This window comes from Neopelma chrysocephalum, unplaced genomic scaffold (assembly GCF_003984885.1).
Source record: "Neopelma chrysocephalum unplaced genomic scaffold, ASM398488v2 Primary Assembly neopelma1_82, whole genome shotgun sequence".
Taxonomy (NCBI): domain Eukaryota; kingdom Metazoa; phylum Chordata; class Aves; order Passeriformes; family Pipridae; genus Neopelma; species Neopelma chrysocephalum.
This window is the reverse complement of record NW_020897744.1, coordinates 1,734,288-1,756,700: the sequence shown is the minus strand read 5'-3', so window position 1 is coordinate 1,756,700 and position 22,413 is coordinate 1,734,288. Positions and strand designations below refer to the sequence as shown.

General features: G+C 40.1%; 1 protein-coding gene across 4 annotated transcripts in view; it reads left to right on the top strand.

Annotated features, from left to right (window-relative positions):
* The window catches only part of TAOK1 (TAO kinase 1), a 70,326-nt gene that overhangs the window by 17,442 nt on the left and 30,471 nt on the right, over positions 1-22,413 (top strand). For 2 of the 4 annotated variants that reach the window (XM_027691020.1, XM_027691016.1), the window contains exons 2-7: positions 12,397-12,623; positions 16,544-16,615; positions 19,551-19,652; positions 20,425-20,470; positions 21,365-21,461; positions 22,282-22,395. In XM_027691020.1, the coding sequence (XP_027546821.1) occupies positions 12,492-12,623; positions 16,544-16,615; positions 19,551-19,652; positions 20,425-20,470; positions 21,365-21,461; positions 22,282-22,395 (563 nt within the window). In that variant the 5' untranslated portion in view covers positions 12,397-12,491. Of the gene's footprint in view, positions 1-2,781; positions 2,893-11,942; positions 11,993-12,396; positions 12,624-16,543; positions 16,616-19,550; positions 19,653-20,424; positions 20,471-21,364; positions 21,462-22,281; positions 22,396-22,413 lie in introns of those variants that run through there. The other 2 variants (XM_027691017.1, XM_027691018.1) reach the window with 2 other exon arrangements.

Genomic DNA, 22,413 nt, shown 5'->3' with positions numbered 1-22,413 from the left:
AGAGTGCATGGTCATGTAATAACAACAAATGTACAGTTAACACATAGTATCTATAAAGATATATTATTATATGTTAAGTATATATGAGATATAAAAGTATGGTTTATCCGTTAGAAATGGAAAAATGTGAAAGACTTGAGTATATCACTTGATACCATGGTGATTTTAAAACTTGAGTGCTGTATATCTGGGGAATAAGCAGATGTGGAGAATTCTGGTCAGGGATACTTTAAAAAAAAAAAAAAGCTTAGTTTGGGACAGATGTGAGGAAGGGCTGGTAGGATGGTCTCTGGGAGGTCAATTCTCTCTCCTGCGTCATAAAGGGAGGAAAAAATGGCTTTTTTCAGTTAACAGGCTAAGGGGACAGTATTATATCTGCGTGTGCTTATCTCTCAATATTGAAAAGGGAAGAAGACTGTTTAAATGCTAAGGCTAGTGTGGGGAAAAAAGAGTAAGTCAATGTAAACTTAAAATAATAAATCTGTAAATCAGTCTTAACTAGCTCTTAATCTTAAATTGGTTCCTAATCAAAATGTGAGAGGGGTTCTGGAGCAGCCTTGTAATCAGAGTAGTGGCTTTGAGAAGTTCTCAGGAGTTGGTTATTATTTGATGATTGGATTCTATTATAAAGTTGCTTAAAATAGCAGCAACAGGACTTAATTGGACCTTCAGTCCTATGATTGTAACAACCCAATTGAGACATATTCTGTATATCTGAGCCACTGCTACACAAATTATTTTGTGTATTAGTTGAAATGAGCATTTTCCCCGTGAAAGCAGATAAAACTCATCAAATTAAAAGGTTATGCTTGTTATCTTAATACATACTGAAAATATTTTTTGCTTCAAGTGAAAAACATAAAGGGAAGGGATTTAGACCTTGCAGAAACCAGTGAAGAAGCATTTCTTTAAGTAGGTAGAATAGTGAAAAAGGTGGTTTTTAATTTGTTGTTGTTTGCTTTTGGTTGTTTGCCTCCTCCCTTTGTTGTGTGCTGTTTAAAAATGATTCTGCTCAGTCATGTGGAAACCGGAAAAATAAATACTCAACCTGAGCTGGAGTAAAACTGGACAAATTGCCATGACTTTGGGGAATTCCAGCAGGAAGGGAGGTGCTCATGGGCTCTGGAAACGTGTTGACATAATTGCTGACCAAAGCTACCCCATTTATTGGTGCGGATAATCTGGTAGAACAAAGTTAACAGTTATAAAAGGTTTTAAACTCTTTTGATGCTGAAATATGTTTGAACCCCTTTTTGAACCTGCTTTACATTACAAACTTGGGTAAGCAGCTGTTGTACTGCCAGTAACCCTGTGTGCTCTGATGGGTTGGTCACTCCTAAAGAACAGATTAATCTTTCCCTGATTATCTGTTGGGAAATGAGCTTCTCTGCCAGTGCTGAAGGGCCAGCACATAAATTCACCTTGCTAGGACCTAGTAAGGAACTCTCCTTATTTCCCTGCAACCTTTCAATAAATCTTTTTGCTGTTTATGATAGTAGTCCTGTATTTAATAAACTCCTGTGTTAAACAAAAATGACCTTTTTCATAACAAGGTGTGTTTGAGGATGCCTGTTTGACACTAGAGGAGTAGCAATATAAAAATTGCCATCCAGGTTCTCATACCTCGCCTGTCTGGTTCTATGTGCTGTCTCTGGCAGTGGTGACACCTGGATGCTTCAGAATGGTGCCAAGAGCATCCAGGGATACCTTACCTGACCTGGCTGTGGATGTTCCTACTCATGTAGATGTCTGGTTTAAAAAGCAGTGTTTTTATCTCTTGGGCTCGATGACTCACAGTCATTTCTCCAGGTTAATTTTGTTGTTTATGCCTTGATTGGTCAAATTCCTTCACTCTGTTATAAACATGCTTCTCTTATATTTTGTGGCCTCTCCTCTTGTTTTTGAAGTCTGAGCACTTCTCAGAGCCTTATTATGTATGATTTTTAACTCTTGCACCTTTTCTCCTCAAGCTTAGTTTGGCTTCTTGGGGATTTACGACCTCCCATTTCTGAGGCCTTTTTTGTACTGTACTTCCGTTTTATTGCTGGATGTGAATGAAGAATAACCTCCAGGAGCAAACCATGGCAGAGACTTCTTAATATATTGTCAGGAATTCTGTATTATTTTTCTGATTGATTCTTCATGTTGTTTTTTTTTAAAGAAAAACCAGTCTGACATTGTCTTTGGCATAATTGTGCAATTATTTTCATTGAGCTGTCTGCACCAGGCTCAGCTCCTGAGTTATGTTTAGTTTAAGAGTAGATATGTGCTTGATGGTTCTTTACTTTTTGACCTTTCATCTCCTGCCTTGTTGCTCATTCATACTTTTTTAAGGTTCCTGTGTGCTTTTTGATGCTGTCAGCTACTCTAAATAAAACTTGTCATGTACTTTTCCCTCCCATTCCAGATCTTAAATGCAAATATTATGCTGGATCTGCACAGTATCTGTGGCCACTCTGGTGGCAAGAGCCCTTTCCCTTGCTCAAAATATGTAATTATGTATCTGACCTCTTGCTTTTTTTTTTTGAGTTTTGTGTCAGTTCAGACATGATGTTTCTGTTCTCCACCTGTGATTAATTCTCACAATAATTTTGTCTACAAGACTATTGCCACTTCTTTTGTGGATATCCTTTTGAGTTCTCTTAATGACATATAGTCTAGTGCATAAATGGTTGGCTCGCTAGTTCTTAGTGTATCACAGCCACCAAGTGATTAGCACGTTGCTCCCACTAATTAATAGTTCAATTATTCTTCTGTTCAGTTTGGCTGCAGCCGTTGTTGGGAGCTTCTCTGGAGCGGCAGCTGCTGGAAGGGGGCAGCAGTTGTGACAAAAGTGTTCGTCACTCTGGAGCTACGTCAGACTTTAGTGCAGCTGCTTACTCGTCTGCATAGGTCAGTAATGTTTAATTTACATGATTATGGAAGGAGCAGCTGTCCTGGTCTGTGAGACCACCTTACCTTATACCCAGTCATCTTCTTTGTGCAGGTGATTTACCATCTCTCCTGTTCCCTTGTTCTCCCGGGTGGCTTTTTTTCCAGCCTGGTAGTGGGTCAGGTTGGATGACCCCCCGAGGCTTCTCGCTGTCACAGCTTGGTTTGTAGGATTATTCCTACAGAATCTCACAGTTCTCTCTTGGATTTTTCTGTTTGTGTTTGACTTTGTTTTCTACCTTAGGTCCTTCCTGCTGGCTTCAGTTTTGCCAGGTTCATACTTGCTCAAATAAGAGTCTGACCTGCGGACTGGGAGGTTGGACACAGCCTCTGGCTGGAGTGGGAGTGTCCTGGAGTTCTGTACTCCAGGGAATTCAATTGCAAGCTCAATTTAAACATTTTCTCTTTTTTCTTTATTTACTGATTGACCAGAAAGACTTTGAACTGCTTCCTTTCAGGCCTCTTTTCTAAAACTATGGGTGATACTGCTACTTTTTAATTACTTCTTTTCTCAAGGGTAATTATCTATGTTGTGAGCTTTAGTAGCTTATTTCTGAGTTATTTATGCTGAATCCAAAATAGCTAATTTGCTTACGTTTACTTTATTTATTGTTCTGGTGCAAAATTGCTTAGGGGTCAAGAAAAGGTTTCTTTAAACTCAAGTCCCATTAGGATATCTGACTAATTTTTTTTTATGGGCAGCTGGAGTTTCCCAGTATTTTTGCCTCTAGACTTAATTGACTCTCATCAGCTGGCTGCTTGCTAACCTCTTCCTGGCCAGTGTGCTGCCAGCACAGCATCTCCCACACTGGAATTGTTATAACATGTGCTCCTTGTTCCAAGAGAGGTGGCCATGGAGAGTTGGCTGTAGGTGATGCACTCACAGAATGTTTACTAATCTGATGCTTCATGTAGTAAAGGAGAAGAGTTGGCAAAGACTGTGAACTTAATGAATTGCAGAAGAAGGGGGACAGAAGATTTCATTTTTTCCAGTTGCCTTCCTCATAGCTTTGCTAGCCTAAGGAATCACTAAATTTAGAACTGACCTTCTTAATAAATGTACCAGAACTATCACAAGCAAAGACATCCAGGAGATGTTCATGTTGAATATGTCAGGGAATGGTGAGCACTTTTTGAACTTTCATGGCATTGGTCTTTGAAAAATTAATGTAGGCTATTCTTCAGCTGTTCTGTAAGTCTAATTTTTGATTCCATGGAATGTTTTATTTCAAATAGGAGAAAAAATACAAGATGCTTTTTTGCATTAATTTTTCTCAACTGCATCAGTAATGTCTTTTATTTGTGTTATTTAAGTGGTAGATTTGGTGTGGGTGACATTGTAAAAATTACCAGTGAACAAAACTAGTCTTTTCAGGAGTACTGATATTTTAGGTATATTTGTGTTTGCTTATAACTGCCATATATAACCTCTCAAAATAGATATAGTTTGTTCAGAATATCTGTCTTTAACACAGAAACAGGCTTCCCCAGTTAGTTATCTTTTGCACTACTTAGAAAACTCGAAAGATTGTGGAAATAATTAGAAATACAGAAAACTGTTTCCATTCTGTTTGAAGTGGAAAGCACATGATAATTACTGTACTGTTGGCTTTGCTGCTGGTGTGGATCATCCTAACAAATATTTACATCCAAGCAAGAAACACAGATCCTGGGCTTGTCAGTGGAGGTTTGGGAAATGCAACTTTCTGACCCTTTTGCTAGTGACATTCCTGGAAAGTAAACACCCAAGCAGAACAGCTCAACCAGATCAGAAAGTGTGCTGGGGTAAGTAATTCAAGGAGTTGATGATGGACATTTTAGTGTCAGAATCTTGAGAGGAAATCAAAGTAAGGCACAGAGTCTACAAGTGCACGTGTAAGAGAAATGCAAGCAGTGCTCGAACATAAAAGTGTCTTCCTGAGGCTATTCTGTGAAGAAGTATAATACAAGAAAAAAAGAGGTAGGGAAGCAGAGAGAGAAAGGAAAAAATATCTGCAAAGAGGTTTTTTCAGGATAGAACCATTCCTCAAAAATCTTTTTAAAAGAAATTGAATAAGGAATACTGGAATGGTAGGCTTGCTCCTTGTCAGATGAAGAAAGAGGTACTGAGTTGGGAAGAAAAGCCTGTTTGAACATAAGTGCTCACACAGACAAAAAAACCTGCCAGAATTCACCGTAATATCCAGATACAGATTCATCTTCTCGTTATAATCTATTCCTTCTAGAAATACATAGATGAGGGAATGTGAAAGATATGAAGGGGTCAGCATTTCATGACTGTTCCTTGCTGTGAACTCCTGCACAGGAGGAGGATCTCAGTTCCTGTGCAGGAAGCAGAACTGTTGTTCCACAGGTGTATGTGGGGTCAGAGACCGTGTGAAGTGCCCTTGCTGTCTTAAGGCAGGTTATGAAAGTGTCCAGCGTGGCTGTAAGATCCCACCTTCTTCAGCCTTTGGCAGCAGAAGGAACTCCTGACTCCTGAGGTGGAGTAATCATGTCTTTTCCCTGCCCCTGGGGACTGGCAGAAAGCATTTGTACATGGGCTTGGTCTGAAAAACAAGGTGGAAAAGAGCAGGATCTCAGTGGGGCTTCCCATGGTCCACAGGTACCTTCCACAATCCAGTTTGCTCAACTCATTCCAGGTGGTTTTGTTCTGCTAGTAGTTGGCACTATTTCAGGATGGTTCTTTTTTTGATCAGTTTTACGATAGCATTTTTGATTTTTTTTTTTCCTATTTAACTTTTTTTCTAACAGTTTCTTGTAGAATGTCATTCATCTGCACCTCCCTTTTCCTTAATGACAGACAGTCCTGGTGGATTCAGTGTGGAGAACAAATGTACTGAAAAGAATTATTTTAAGATCATTAGGAGAAAGGCAAGTTCATTACTTTGTCAGCAATTTTTCCTCTGAGCTGCAACTCACTGCTAAGTGGTAAAAGTAAGTTAGGAAGATCCCGAGGGAGATGTTCCTGAGTGCCCCTTGCCCCTTTTGCAGGGCATGGGAGAAGCTAAATGCTGCTTGCTGCATCTTCAGGCTTTCCTTGCTTCATTTCTGGGATTTTTTTTTTCTTCATTAATTGCCACTCTAGGAAGATTTCCAAATTGCAGAAGTAGGATGAGAAAAAGTAACCTGTAGTTAGTTTGTTGGGGGAAGCCTACAGAGGGGTTTGTTGTACGGGGTTTCACCTGAGTCCAGGGACTACAATTGCTGTCCATTCTGAGAGGCTTGGATGTGCTGATAGACTTTTTATCATGTCAGTCACCTGGAATACAACTGTCTTGGTACCATCTGCCGTGGGGTCATGGAGCATGGACGGGAAGCTCATTTTTAGCTGTTCAGGGAAACAGCCGCTTTCTGCTGTGAGCACAGTAACTCTTCTTCCATGTGTTCAGAGCATGGTAAGGCACTTGAGGGCTGCTCTGCTTTTGTCAGAACAAGAAGAAGAGAGTTGACTGGGTGGACCAGAGCTTGGGTTAAAAGAGGTTTGAAGAAATGGAAAGCAATAAAAACCATTATATATAGTTTTCACGGACTTGCTGGAAGGAGAAATTTGGTGCAGTGATCAAGAATCATGGAGGACCTGATAACTGTGTGTCCCTGTGTTTGCTGAGATATGCAGAAGAGTGGATAGAAGACAGTCCTGAATCTGACAGTATCACAATGGCTGCAGATCCCTTGAATTTCAGAGAAGCCAACAGAATTCCTTCTGTGCCCTTATGGAAAGGCCCCACCATAGCAGGCTGGCTGGCACCTGGTTTTTGGGAACAGCAGATAAAGTTACAGGACCTGTAGTGGGTAATATCTGCCTTTTGTCTTTCTGGATAAGGTAACTCCATGCATAGAATTTGTCAGGCTAAAATATTAAAGGCTGATTTATATGCAGATCACAAAATTAAGTCAAGGGTAGTAGCATCATTCCTAAGGTCACATATATCAGCACTGCCTGGTGTGACAAGTGTTCATTTCTTCTGATGCTGGACCTTCATCAGCTTTTCTGCTGTCTCCCCATGAACTGTACAGCCCTTCCACTTCCCATTCCAGGTTAGTCTTTTCTGGGAGTGCTTACTTCTTTTTACCTTTTATCAGATCTTTTATTGAGAGTTTATAAAAATGGGATTTCTCTGCTACTTCCAAAAAAAACCCAACTGTGCTTTCAGGTCAAGTGTTCAGTGCTACACAGAAATTTTTTAAAATTTTTTGCATTATTACCATCTCATCATTCTGTAGGCATTCTTACCATCTAACTCTTACTTTAGACATAATTGTAAGTAAAAGAAAAAAATTGGGAAGTCAGTTCTTTCAGTAATTCCAGTTCATCACATTTATTATAGTTGTGGAGATTTTCAGTGTCAGCTGGAAGCCATTCAGGAAATTTTTAATAGTGTGTTGAGAGGATAATTTAATCTCAGCTTCATACACTCCCCAGATCTGACCCATATGCAAGTAAGAGAAAATCCCTTTTCCCATTTTTGACAGTTGCATGATGACACTTCTTCCCCATCTATTTGATGCTTTTGCATTAGACCCTGCCAGAGGAAATTACACTAAAATTTAGCAACAGTTTGCACTGCATGCAATGCAGATGCTTAAAAAAAAAAGTCTAAATATGTATTTCCAAATGAAGTTATGCTGTGGTGGGATGCTGGCTTTTTTGTTGGTGGTTTTATCACTTTGATTGAGAAGATCTACAAAGGACCAGTAGTTTTCTGTACTGAATATTCACTTTGTAGTTTTGCTGTTAGAGTGTCAGCTCTAAAGATCATAAGGCTATAACTGGTCTCCTGTTTGTTTTTAAAGTGTCGTGTGTATTCATTCTACCAGGCAAAAATACACAGTTGGAGCTATGTTTGATACTAAACATAAGTTTTTATAGATGTTACTATGCTCAGTGTATGGGCTAGCAGATGGCTATAACATAAAACATGTCTCAAATTGCAAATAACTTTATTTGTAACTGAGTAATGGAGGACAACTTTCCCGTCAGCCTCCCTGGCCATCATCAGAGGCCACGTGTTGTGCCTCCTGTGCCCGGTGAAATGGGGAGGCACAGGATGATGGATGCAGAAATCCGTTTGTTGTTTCCATTTTGGGCTCACATGGTATTTGTTTAGCTCTGGCTCTAATATTCTTGTGTATAAAAGCTGAAGGATGCTGGATATGTTAATTCCTTGAAATGTCATCTGTATGGACAAAGCGTGCTGCTTTTTGCTGCTAATCATCTACAAGCGAGTCTGTGGGGTAATTTGGTTTCTAAAAACTTTTGAACCACATTAAGGGCTACAAATGCTTTGCTGCATCTCATGGTTAGTGTAACAGAGCACCTCACTCTCACTGAGTTGGTCTGCGTGGGAACTTGAGAGATAATATGATGGACAGGTGAAAATCTCAGCAAGTAGGTTCCCTTCTCCTCTGCAGGGAAGGCCAAGCACATTCTCCTCTTAGTGCATTGGTTTATTACATGAAAACAGTTATCTGTGACACTGACAGCCGTCAGAGTTCAAGTGTAGTGTGGACAGATTTTAATGTCTCTGAGGTCTCTGCAGCATAAGACCTAAATATGCACTTTAAATATGGCAACTGACCATTTTGAGCTTTGCTTGTTCTGCTCTGCAGCATCCCAGGGGATCTTAGTCACAGGGGTGGGTCTTACTTCAGCTTGAGCAGGAGGCAGAAAACTCCACAGAGAACAGGTCTTATCCCGTCCTCATCTTCAGCTTCCTTATGCCAGAGGTTCAAGGGGTGTGTGTGTACATTTAATATAGCCATAATTACAGGGATGAAACATCTTATCGATTCACAGACTTTTGTGGATGTGTGCGTGCGGTTTCTGCTAACTGATAGTTGTTCAGATGAAAGTAAACATTTTGGCCTGTAGTCAGTGTCATTTACACCAGTAATGGATGCCACTAACTAAACACAGTGAGTTCAGCCTACTGTGTGGAAATAGAGTTGGGCCAGTCCTGTGTCTTGGTCATTCTGTGGTTTGCTTTGAATCTTTCTCATGTTCCTACCTCACCTTGTTGGTTAGGAGTGGAGTTGATCTAAGTACCAGTAGTTGTGATTATGCAATGCAATATTCTGTTTTTGTATGACTGACAACTAGGGAAAAATGTGAATTTATTTATCTAATTTTAGCAGCCTGCAAAGTGGCTTGGAGTTAGAGATAGGCACAGTCAGAGGGTGCCGTATCCTGTTTGCAGTGCCTGTCTTTTGGCCAGGGCAGGATCCACCTCATCTGAGCTACCTAAGGTGAGATGATCAGTCTCATCCACTGGCAACAACTGTGTTTGATGGTATAGCACCACCGATCCAAAAAACCCGCAGTGAAGAGGCTGCACTGGTGGAAGAATGTAAAATACCCAAGTGCAACTTGACTGTACTTTAGAAAACCAGCTGCCTGCTGCTATATGATTTAATTTTCAGTGCAGTTTAGTTGTAGGGTTGATTTTTTCTTTTTTATCTTAAGACTCATCTGTATTTTTAATGCACTTAAAATAATGCAATAACTGTTTGCATGTCACTTCTACCTTCCCTTCCATTTCCCCACAGCGTTCAGGTGTCATTACTGCAAGGCAGGAGGCAGAACTCAGCTCCTGGCACTGCTGGGCTTTGGCAGGCAGTGCCTGTTGTCTGGCTAAAAAGAAGACTCAGGGAATTTAATATTGTAGCATCCCTAAAAATGGGAGCACTTAATATTAGGTGAGACTGCGTAAAGCTTTTTTATGGATGGAATTTACATTAATGCATTTTATTTGTCCATCTAAGCAGATCAAATGATAAGCACAGTGTCATGTACACGTTTGTGACTACTCTGTTAAATAGATTTTAATACTTAATATTTTTGTTCTCATGCATTTCAAAGCAGCAATTATTTCCAAGAATAAAGGTAATGAGATTTGTCTTGATGCTCTCAGGATTAAAAAGGGAAAAGAGGCTGTATTTTAAGGTGTACCATGGTAGCTGAGAACTTCTGCTCTGTCCTGTCCCACGTCTGTGTGTGCTGTCAGTGGGCCTGGTCGGAGTTTTAGCTGCAGTAAGAAGTGTTCCTGTTGATGACATTTCAGAGGCATGCTCAGAAAGGACGCCAAGAAGGAGTCTGGTGGCTGGTTTGGCATCGGGGGTCGGTGGGGAGGGGGAAAAGCTGTAATCCATGTCAGCTGTGAGCGCAGGGTTTTCCCCTCGCGCTGGCTCTCACACGCTCTCTCACGGAGACATGTGACTTTTGGCCATATTAGCAGGTTTATCCAAGCCTAGCCCCTCTGACTAACAGATGTAGGGAAAAGGGCATTCTGGGATTGCAGCAGTTGCTTTTGAACAACAATGTCCTTTTTGTAAGAATCTGATGCTTCTTAAAAGATGGAACATGACATCATTACCGTCGATCCAAGAAACATTCCTTCAATAATACTGAGTGTGCTCTGGTTATCAGCTCCCTTCCCCCAGCTCCTTTCTCTTGCTTTTCTGACATGCTTTTTGTCTATTGTTTCGTCGGGGGCTGTAAATGTGAAACAGTTGTCTTTCAGTGTTATGTGCTTGTTAGAGCTGGAATCAAGTGGAATATTGTTGATTTATAAGAAAGAAAGAAAGAAAAATACCAAAAATCCCACTTTTCCTCCAGCTTTCATAAATGTAGTGTGCTTCAGGTACGGGCTGAGCTGGAGCTAATTATTTCCCTTCCCACACGGTATTAGTTACTGCATTATGCAAGGGAAGGTGGAAGGGAAGGTTCCTGTGCATCCCACTCGGCCTCATTGGCAGTTGGATCTGTCGTGTGCGAGTGCCGGCTGCTTCCAAGGCTCCTGCAGTGATCCTGCATCCATAGGAAATCTGTGTGTGCTCACCAGTGCAGTGTGGCAAGAGTTGTGAGCAGCTGCAGATTTTCTGTGTGTATGTGTATATATATATATATATATATATGTTTTTATATTTGGTCCACCACTGGGATTTGAGTGCCGGGTTTTCCTTAGCCCCTGAGAAGGAGCTATCACAGAAACACATTCTGGGTTGCACAGTAAATCCTTTTAATGCTGATTGCTCGGAGGAAAACTATGAAAAAGCTGGATTTTGCTTCCCTTCCCTGTGTTCTCTCTCCCACGCATGTCTTCATCCTAAAAACTAAACACTCTTGTGGAGTTTACAACTAGGTACATCCTGGCTGTGTCTCACAGCCCTGCTCTCTGTGCAGCAATGCTGGCAGGTCTCTGAACTAACAAGGAGCAGGCAGAGTTTGGCACTTTCACATGCTGCAACTGTCTAGAGAAGAGAACCACTGATCACAAACATGAAGGAGTATGTCTTTTTCCATCCCTGTAGAAATTGCTCTGCAGGGAGTGGAAAACAAATGATTCATTGATGGTCGAGAGGCTTGGAGAAAGGTGGAGTTTATAACGTCCAGAAATGGAGGAGAAGTGGACAGGGATAGGGCTTTGATATGTTGGTTAAACTCAGGTTTGTTGTCTTTTACATTTTCACAGTGGAAAGAAAACCTCAATTTTTTCAAAAGACAAATTTGAGATACAAAATATGAATAAAAAAAGCACAAGTCTTGACCAGACAGGGATTTTTGGGAAGAAGCAAGATGTGTGATTGACTGTTTGCCAGTAACAGAATTGTTTTTATTGGTGACAATTTAGAGAGATTTGAGAGGAAATCCAAATACCTTCCTTTAACAGAAAAAAAGAAAGGTGCATTTTACTTGTAGTGGTTGTTTGGCATCACCTGTTGTTAAGAGACAGTACGATTTTAGCACAACTTGACAGTATACTTTTAATCTGGATAGATTCCAAGGTACAAAACTTGGAGTAAGTGAAAGCAAACTTATAGTGCAGACAGAAGGGATTTCATATATTCCCAGTTGTGTCTGAAGTTACAAGTTCCTCTGAAGAAAGTGTTTGCCAATGGACTGTTGTCCATTGTCTCATGTGCTATCACAATTAAAATGTGCTGCCACAATTACAATGTGTGTTTGCCTCTGCTGAAGCAGAGCAGAAGGACGTGCATTGTGTGTGGAACTGGGTATCTCCTGTCCTGGATGCTGTTCCTCTGAAGAAGGGAGTTGCAAGTAAGCCTCAGAAGAACAGGCAATTTGTGATAGACATCACAATTCTCTAAGACACAGTGGGTGTAACTCTTCAGAGGGAGGGTGTTACAGTAACACGGGCTCTCTAGTGACAAACTGCTTATTGCTGTAGGTCAGAGATTCTGTGACTGCTCTGCAGGTGATTGAGCAGATGCTGGAGCACGGAATGAGTCCTGTTTTGTGTTTTGGTTTTCATTTGTGTTCTGGAGAAATGCTTGACTGGTGTCACAGTGGGGCTGTGACATGATCCGGGCACACAGGTTGTGTTGCTTCACTCACCAGGGCTGCTTGCTCTGGAGGAAGTGGAAGCTGCTTTGCTGTGTAGCTCGTTTCGGGCTCTTTGAGGAGAGGATAATCAGTGAAGGATTGCAATCTTTTTCTTGCAGTAATCCATGCTGAAGAGGCTCCATTCATACAGATGAGCCAAGGGTTGAAGCAGCACTTTAAACCCAGATAGTCGGTCGGCTCACTGCCCAGCAGGATGCCATCAACCAGCCGAGCGGGCAGCCTGAAGGACCCCGAAATTGCAGAGCTCTTCTTCAAAGAAGATCCAGAAAAGCTCTTCACAGATCTCCGAGAGATTGGCCATGGAAGCTTCGGAGCAGTTTATTTTGTAAGTAGCTCCATGACTTGTGAATTTTAGCCGTGTCTCTTTTTAAACTGCTGTGACTCCTTTTATGTGATGTTTGGGGCTTGGAAGGTGTTTGCATACAAACTGAAAAGAAAACCTGGAAATGTGGTCCTTGCCTGGTGCCTTTACGTGTATTATTATATTGCAAGCAGGGATTTAACTGCAAATAGAAAGCATGGACTTCTGCTCCATCAATTCTGACTGGCAATGCAGTTCTCTTGGTCTGATCACCTCCTTATCACCTCTTGTTCCTTGAGAGAAATTGAGTTCTCTCTCCCTTCGTGCATCCCCCCAGGCTCCCTTACAGCCATTCTTTGTATTTGACACCTGAGTGTTGGTGCTTTTATTGTCATTTGTCCTGTCACATCCTTTTCCTACCGCAGGCAAGAATCCTAATATCCATCTGCATAAAACTTACTTGACATGAACGTCTGGACAGCAGAATTTTTCCCAGGCTGCTTGTGTAGCTCAACCAGCAGTGGAAACCTCTTGGTAACCTCCATGCAGGTTGCTGTGTGTTAACTAAATACTGTGAGGCCTTCATGAAAAAACCATTTTCCTCAGAAAACCTTTTCACATTTATAATTATAGGAGGTGTGGCCAAACCTGCCAGTTTTCCTTCAGAAAGCCATTTGTGTCACTATTTTTTGAGATGCCTATTCAGTGTTAATAATTGCAGCAGACCATGTTGGGAACCTTCCAGCACAAATTTAATGCAGCACAGATGAACTAATTAGGAAAAGCTTCTTAATTTTGTTCCCGGCTTAAAACTATGAGCCACCACTGTCTGGGAACAGATCTGGGGGAGGAACTGTTTTCTAATGAAACAGAACTCACCTGCAGCCTTAAATTCACCTCGTTTACTCAGTGTGGTTAAAGAGTGAATATAAAAGGAGGGAACTGACAAATATGTCTTCCTGCTCTGTGGAAATATTGTTAAAGAAATATTATTGAAGTTTTTTGGGAACACTGTATGTTAGAGAGGAAACCCATAACACACCTGTGAGCTGGATGCAAACAGCATTCCCAAACAGCAGCAAGAAGGCATTTGTAGCTGCTCGAGCTTTGTAGTTTTGGTAAGGGCTGATGGCCCATTACCAGCTCCTTCTACAAAGAGATTGAAAATCGGAGGCCATTAATTTCTAGCCCCTTCTTTCTCTTTTTCCCCCACCATTTAAAATTAGCAGTTCATTGTAAGTCGGTATTTACTCACTGTTGAGTCCAATTACTTCCTGGTATTAGGACTGTGCTTCTCGAAAAAAGACAAACAACTCCAGCCCGTTTTGGGGCTTTATTTTTGTCAAGAGAAAGTTTCTGATAAAGACACCTTCTTGCTAGTTTTGTGTTAGGAAGTTTTAACCTATAAGTCTTGCCTTGCACTTTTTTTACTACTAGCAGTTCTGAGATTTTGAACATGAAACTGTTTCTTGCAATGTACCCCGTACCTCAAACTGAAGCCCAAGAGAAAGACAACATGGAGAGGGAAATTTAGTGTGAATTAATTAAGCATGAAGAAGGAAAACGTAGGGGAGTCTATGTCTTGGGTACTTTATTCCTCTTAAGTTTCTTTAACAAGATTTTGGTTTTGCTACTGCAAACAATTAAACTTTCTCTAATTAATATAATATTGGATTGTAGTTAATAACTGCTTAAAAGGGTATTACTGAAGCCGGTGACATACTCTACTTTTTCTTTGTGCACGTTTCAATGCTGAAGTTACTCTGGTCACCAGATGTTGGTCCTTTGTGTGGAGTTTTTGGAGGAAAGCAGGATATATGTGTGCATACATGCCTGACATGAAACAAGCCTTGTTCATTTGGATGATTTAAGTGAGCTGACCTTGTACATCTTCCTGGCTTTTGTCTGAGAACCGTCTTTTTTTGATTATTCAGGATCACATGGAAACTAAAAAAGCAAATGAAACTCCATTATTTTAATGTTCCCGAGGTGTCAGCTGGGATGGTTCTCCCTCTCTCAGCCTTGCAGGACTGTAGGTGTTCTGGAAATAGAGTTGCTTACTTGGGTTTTCTGATGCACAGCAGCCTCTCACCAGGCTGCTTTCATTGCATACAACCTGCACCAAAAAATGCTGTTGATAAATAGATGCGTGGGTAATTAACAAATAGAAAAATCCATACAATACTGAAATCTCCCTGCTTTTTTTAAATTACATTTTAGTGTTTTATTGTTAGTTGTACCTACCTTCCTTCCCTTTCAACAGTGATCCCAACAAGGGGTGATACATTTATCTTACCTCATAATTGGCTGAGTGTTTACTTGTGTCTCTTTCTTTGTTTCTGTTGCATCCTGCAATAGCACAAAGTTTCTTTTTCTTTTCCTTTCATAATTGACATGAATTTTGCTGGTTCACCTCATGGTTTTAGTTTCTTAGAAACTGCAAGTCTGGCACCTCTGAATCATTTTTGGTATTATCCTTACCCTACTCCCTGCTTTGCAGTGTAATAATAGCTTTTGCTTGACACAGGAAACCTACTACACTGGAACACTGCAGATGGAGCAGAAGAATAACCCACTCTCTTTTGTTAGAGCTGGGTTCCTTCTGCTCTACTCTAGTATTTTGCTTGCCTGTTTTATTGCAGTTCTTCACTGATTTAAATGTTTCAGTGATTGTCTCTAATTAGTAAAGATCTAGGAGTAAGAATTTTATTCTTCCCTTTTTTGTCTCAAACAACAAAAATAGTCACCCCCAGCCCAACTTCACAGGTAATGTCAGAGGATCCTCTGAAACAGAAAGAAAATTAAAAGTAGTATTGGTTCAAGCTTATCATAACTGGTTGAAATAAAGACTGACAGGGAATTCTGGGAATCTCTTTTAATGAACAGCAGAATTAAAACATGACTAAAAAATCTTTTTACAAAAGGCAGAGCCCTGATACTTTATTAATCTGTGTTCTGATAGGCTGTGCTTGATAGTACAAATATATTAAAAATCAGCATTTTCATCAGTCATTAATGAATGCTGAGGTGCGCATTACTCTGATTTATATCATTTGGCTTCATGTCCAAGTTGATTATTCTTATCAGGGAGACTCTGAGGTCTTTTCCTCCACCACCCTCCCATGCTGCTGAAATCCTTTACAGAGGAAATCTGGGGTCTTGTCTGGAGCCATCCTTCCTGTGAGGTGCTGCCTCTTCTCCTGCCAGGGGGAATGAGTCCTTGCTTTGGTGCTGAATTAAAAAAAAACTTCCTGTCTGGTTGTTATGTTCAATTGTTGCTGTCTGAAGTCATGAAGTTTGCCTTTGAAGTGCAAAAAACCGCATACATTTATTGTGCAGTGTAAATAACAGTAATGTGGGACGGAGAAAGTGAAAGTCTAATCTGAAGATGGGTCACTTAGATCACTGCCATCTTTCTCTGTATCATCTGCATTCCTCTAAGACATAAAAGCTAATTTTGGGGAGCACTGGGGAGAAAACCAGCAGTGTCTGGAGCAAGTATCTCCTGTGCATTCTGAGACATCTTTCCTTATGGTTTGAATGGAACATGGGGGCTGAGCCTTGCTTCCCTTTTGTTTGTAATGGAACTGAGCAGGGAGGGAAGTTGATTTAGGGAAAATCCCTTCTACTTGAATCAGAGCTGCTTTTGTAAAGCTGTGATTTTTAGTTTAGAAGTCATAGTGCTCAACTCCTGCAGAGACTTGCTGGATTGCTGAGCGTGGAGAAATGTCATACCTTGTCTCACAGACAGGAGGGTGATCTTTCACTTCGGAAGGAAATTTCCAATAGATGCAGCAGTCACACCCCTTGGAAGATATTTTAGTTTAACTCTCTGCAGAAGTTAACTAAGGGATAAAGATGATTTTTTTCTGTGTACATTTGGTTTGCATCTTATGGGAAATGGGGACCTGAAGAAACTGATGCACCGTGTTTTCCTGTTCCAGGCACGTGATGTGCGCACCAATGAAGTGGTGGCCATCAAGAAAATGTCATATAGTGGGAAGCAGTCCAATGAGGTATGTAGAGCATGTTGTACATTAAACCTTGACCATTGCAAATACTTATTATATGGGATGATTTTAATTATCTTGGGTTCCTGTAGAGAAATCTTTTCTATAACTGTAAAGGTGATTGAGGGTACTGTGTAAACAAAACAAATCAGTTTACTGTTCTCAGTTTATTTCTGCCTAATCTGCTCCTGGAAAAGATGGGTAGGACTCTCTTCTTCCAGACTCAAAGGGCTCCCTTTGGGACCACATAAATGTGTAGAAAGGAAAAAAGAAAATTAAAAATGATGGGATTGTATGTTAGTGTATTATTGCCCTTAAACGTTCCATTTTAAATACCTTTCAAAAAAACCATGTTGCTTCCTGGACAAAGGAATAATAGCACTGGATGCAGCCCTGAGAATTTCAGAGGGAGCCTTGCTTGTACAAGGTAGTGAGGCAGAACACATCCTTCCTTGGAATGACTGTGTTCATGAGCAGCTGAAACAAAGGCAAAACAGCAGTGAATGAATGAGTGTGAAAATCTGAACAGCAGCATAATTCCGGAAGAACTGCCAGAGCCAGGGATTAAGGCACTCTTTGCAGAGAGGTCTGCAAAAGTGGGCCTCTGAGATTTAGACATTGTGTTTTTATGGCCACCCCAGATGTGTCTCTTTTCCCTAGGACATTTAGTAGAGATAGTTGATTTTATACTTGAAATGTTTAAGTGCTAATACAGATTCTTGAAAAGCCCAACATGACACGAGCAGCTGATTTGGTATTATTTCTGGTAAATAACATCTATCAAATCGTGGCATGATTTTTCAACAGAAGTATTTATTGTAAGCATGTTGTTCCAGGCATTTATGGTTCCCTCCCTCCATTCTCTGTATTCCAATCTTAGAAGCAGCTTTGCTCCGATGAGTTTGACTAACAGCTCATTGCTTTCTGTGCCTTTCGTGTATTGATCATCTGTACTCCCAGGAGCTGAACTATTCCTTCCTCTCTGTGTGTGTGTGTCTGTGTAGGAGGTAGAGGTGGCAGTGTCTCTCCAGCAGTCCTAAATTCCAGCTTCATAGTTAAATTTGCTATGCCTGTTTCTGTTTTGTCACTGCGGTGACTTGTTTAACTGTGTACTGATGAAAGAATAATTTGTACTTGCTACTTGTCCTACTGTTTTAATTGCTGTGAGCTATAAATACTCTATTCACATGAATGAAACAAACTGTGCATGCTTCAGAAATAGCTTTTGTTTGTCTTCAATGCGTATGTTTCTTTATTTTGAAGAAAGTAATAAGACAGGGATTAAAACTTTCTATTTTACTTCCATATTTATTTGTTTTGTTCAGAAGTTTGCTGGAGTATCCAGCCTATGTAAAGAAAATTGATTAAGGGCATTCTGGTATCATTTGTATTTACTTTGGTTTCATAATAAGATTTTATCATTGCTGGGAACAATAATTCCCTGAAATAAGTTCATATTTTATACTAAAAATAAGTTTAAAACCTTTGAAAAATGTATTACTGTGCTCTTAATGCACTTTTTTTATGCAGGAAATCGTGACTACTTCTTGACTAGTATGTCACCTCTCTCTCCCAATGTAGAAGTTTAACATGGTGCTTTCTTGATTTGGCTTTTATTGCTTAGTACCTCAAAGCCTTTGAGGCTGAAGGTAAAAGGCAGCTGGGTCATTCCAGTGTCAGTGAGAGAGTTTATGTTAGTATAACTGCATTGTGTCATTCTCATGACATTTCTGGTGTTGAGAAATGCTTAACTTGGTCAATCAGCTGCCTCAGTTGTGGCTTCCATGTTCCCTGGTTTCGTGCGTTTCTCTAACCCTAAAATTTTTATTGGGGAGGATTTGGGGTTTGCACATGTTTTCCAAAGCATTAGGGTAGATGAACCCTTTGCCCCTCTGTGAATCATAGCCACATACCTGTGCCTGAGGCAGAGTGTGTTGAGAGATTAACAGGACCTGGAAAACAGCTTTTGGACCTTTGGGCTTTGGGTGAGGTTTTTCTACCTCTGGTTAACTTCAGACCTGATACTCTTGCTCAAAAACATTTGCAGTGTCAACACTCTTGTGTTGACTCCTGCATACTTAAATGGTTTCAGCTACTGCATTTGGTTTTGAAAATCTTTCCTGGTAGCTGTAGTTTTGCTGTTGCATTCACAAGCTTCTGCCTTCCTTGCCTGAGGAGATGTGGATGTGCAGCAAGTGGGAGAACTTGGAGGTCTCTGAGGGGAGCAGTGGCAGTGTCAAGGCAGACATTGGAACTTGACATTTAGGTCTCTTCTGTACTTCTAAGTTGCAGTGGCAGAGCTCCCCTTATTATAAGCCTGGGCCTTGTTTTATCTGTGGTGTTTTTTCCCTGAAGAACCAATCCCTTATCTAGTAGGTAACTCATTTCAAATTGGTCCTTGTAAAAACTAAACTAGTAATAGAAAAATGTTGTCAAGAACGTGGTCAGATATTTGGCAGGTGATAAATGGGGCCTCATCCGGTGTAATAGAGTGACTAGTAGGGGTAGGTCTTTATAGCTACAAGAGTTAAGAGGGAGACAGCTGATCCTGCTGGAGGACACTTATCACCCACATCTCTTTCAGATTGGAGTGTATGTTTGATTTGACAACTGAAATGGTATCTGTTTAAAGAGGATCTCTTCTTTTTTGAGGACTTGCTCAGATATTAAGTGTTTACCAGTATATCGTATGCACACATAAAATATAAAGTATTACCTTGATGAGAGATCCTTGCATACAGCCTAATTAATCAACGACTTGTTTTGTAGGTCTGTTGAGGAGTTAAACAGTGAACATCACAGTGTTGATGCAAATTTATTTTGATTTGGAACCTTGAGATAGTTTTACCTCTTAAAATAATTAAGTGACATAATAACAACAACCAAAAAAACCAAAGGTAACAGTTGTATAAAGTCATTCTATTCCTTTTATTCCCTACAGAAATGGCAGGATATTATTAAGGAAGTCAAGTTCCTCCAAAGAATAAAACACCCTAACAGTATAGAATACAAAGGCTGCTATCTGCGGGAGCATACAGCATGGGTAAGCATCTGCTGCTCTGCACTTCTCTTGCCTTGGTTAAGGAAGCTTTAAAATCTCTCCAGCTGGCTTTTGGGAGCCACCTGAGCACTGGCATTGCACAGACTCAGATGAGCTTACAGGTGATCAGTAAAACTGAATGTAGTTTTTGGAATCAAGATCTAGGGAAACTTTCACTTACAGAATAAGGTGAATGTGCTGCTGTTCTAGTGTATTTAGCTTCATGTAGATGAGTAATTGAAACAGTGCACACCCATCATTGACCAAGTTTTGCAGTACAATATACTAAAGAAATCATATTGTAGAACTAATAGTTTAAGTTGTAAGTACTGTTCATGTATTAGCTACAATAAATCTGTAGGACAAAGTTTTAGTTTCTCTTTTTCAAATCTGACTGGGACAGAATCTTAAGTAAATCCCTAAATAGCCCTTTAATACTCTGATAAGCTTGTTAAGTGCAATTTAACATTCCTGTTAAGTATGTGCATATAAAATACGATATGTAATACAATACATGACTGGTTATGAATGTGCTTTTGCTTTCCCTACAAGTGTTGTTGCTTGATATCTTACACAGGAGGGTTATGCTAATGCCAGTTAGAGCTGTGCTTATGGGAGGGGCCAGTGTTGACAGTGCTGGGATGGGGCTTGTGTTTAATGACAGTTTGCACTGTGTGCTCCAAGAGTCAGTTCCAGATTTCTCCATAGAAGTCTAGAAAACGTACATTTGCTCTTAGAGATTTTCTAACAACTACTTTGATTTCTTCCCATACAGCTTGTTATGGAATATTGTTTAGGATCAGCATCAGACTTACTAGAAGGTATGTCACGCGTGTTTGTTTGATGGAAAGTCAGAAGTATAGTACTGAAGTAGGAGGTTACAGCATCACAGAATTGTGCTTGAGTGCATAGTTTTATCTGGGGACAGAGAGTGTGTGAACAGGCACAGTCTGTCCAATTTTTGCATGTCTGTAGTGGGTTTTCTGTAGAATATTGGCTTTCCTAGGTGCTCTGTTTTCTCCTCAGTTCGTGTTATTTTAAAGTTGTCAGTCAGCTATTTGTTTTCTTCTGAGTTTTAGGTTCTCCTGTCATGACAGTTCAAGATTTATTCCTGAAAACCCTTGCTGTTGATCCTAATGCTTACTAACAACTGTAGGCCTGTTGACTAAAATAGCACTGCAGCAGTAGTGGGGTTTTGCTTGATGAGGCCGTTTGTTAAATGATCGTTTTTCTACCAGGCTTCTCTTAGTGAACTTTCTTTGAAGATATATGTTTGACCAGTAAGTTGTTCAGCTACTTTCCTTGCCAGAAGCATTTCAGGACAAAAGGCTGAGCTGCCAGAGTCTCATCTGTATTGCTACAGTTTATTTGTGTGTGAATTGTTGTAAAGGTCTAGGGTTTAGGGTTTAGCTTCATTAATAGAAAACTGGATACTGAGTCTCAAATAGTTACTTGGGAGAATGGTCACAGAACTGACAGGAATGTAGTTTATGGTTGCAGAGTAGTCTCTTTGGTAGTAAATAGCTGCTGTTTTACAGTTAGAAGATTACATCTGATTATAGATTGTGAACTAATTTTACATTGGCTTCTCATGCTGAACCTAGTGAAAATAAACTTTTAGTATTTCTGTTTACATTGTTAAGAGTACTCACTTGCATGCTGCAAACTGTATTGTTTTCTGTAACATTGAATTTCACATAAATTCTTTCCTTAAGTTCATAAAAAGCCATTGCAAGAAGTGGAAATAGCAGCAATTACCCATGGTGCTCTCCAGGGATTAGCATACTTGCATTCTCACAATATGATCCATAGGTAAGTGGTTATACTTCTGCTACCTCACACACTTACAGGTAATTTATTTTATTGATTGTATTGCCTTCCTCCCAAATTTAATATTGTAAGCAGAGATTTTCTTTTCACAGTGTCCATATGCTCCCAAACAAATGATTTACAGCAGTCTAAACAGTAGCAAGCTGTGTATCTGCACATGCACTGTGTCTTACAGCTGGTGTTCATAATTTCTGTAGAATTCCTTTGAATCTGCTAAGCTTTTCAATCCTTGATCCGATGCTGATTGTCCCTGAAGCAGTGCAAGTCAGGCTGAGTTCACCCAAATAACTCATAGGAGCTGGAAGGCCAAGATTGCTGGTTTGGGGGGGAGCACTAATTCTTGAAAAATTAGTTTTACATGAACATGTTGAGTAGCACACAGTAAGTTTGGGATGCAGATGTTCTTTGTGTTTAACGTCCTGCATTTTAGTGGGATGAAGAATTTGAATAGTTACATTATTAGGTCTTTTTGAAAATAATTGGTAATATATTTGATTCAGAAGATTTTGCTGAACTGTATGTGAAGTTTATCCTGGTGTGCCATTTTAAGTTGATTTTTAAGACAAACATTAAGACTAACATTTAAGACAAAAGATTCCAAAATCAAGGGCCACATTAAACAATTAACCTAATGGTTAAAGACTTTGTATTTGGAAGAAAAATGGGTATTTTGTGGGTTTTGGAGGAAATGTGGGTATTTTACAGCTTGAACATGTAAATACTGGTGTGTTTTGTAGTCTGTCCAATAGAAGGTTTTCTTCTTTAGAGAGGAGTAATACTGACACTTGTATTCTATAACCAGAGATATCAAGGCAGGAAACATCCTGCTGACAGAGCCAGGACAGGTGAAACTTGCTGACTTTGGGTCTGCTTCCATAGCATCTCCTGCCAACTCATTTGTGGGGACGCCATATTGGTAAGCCAAGAGTTTGAC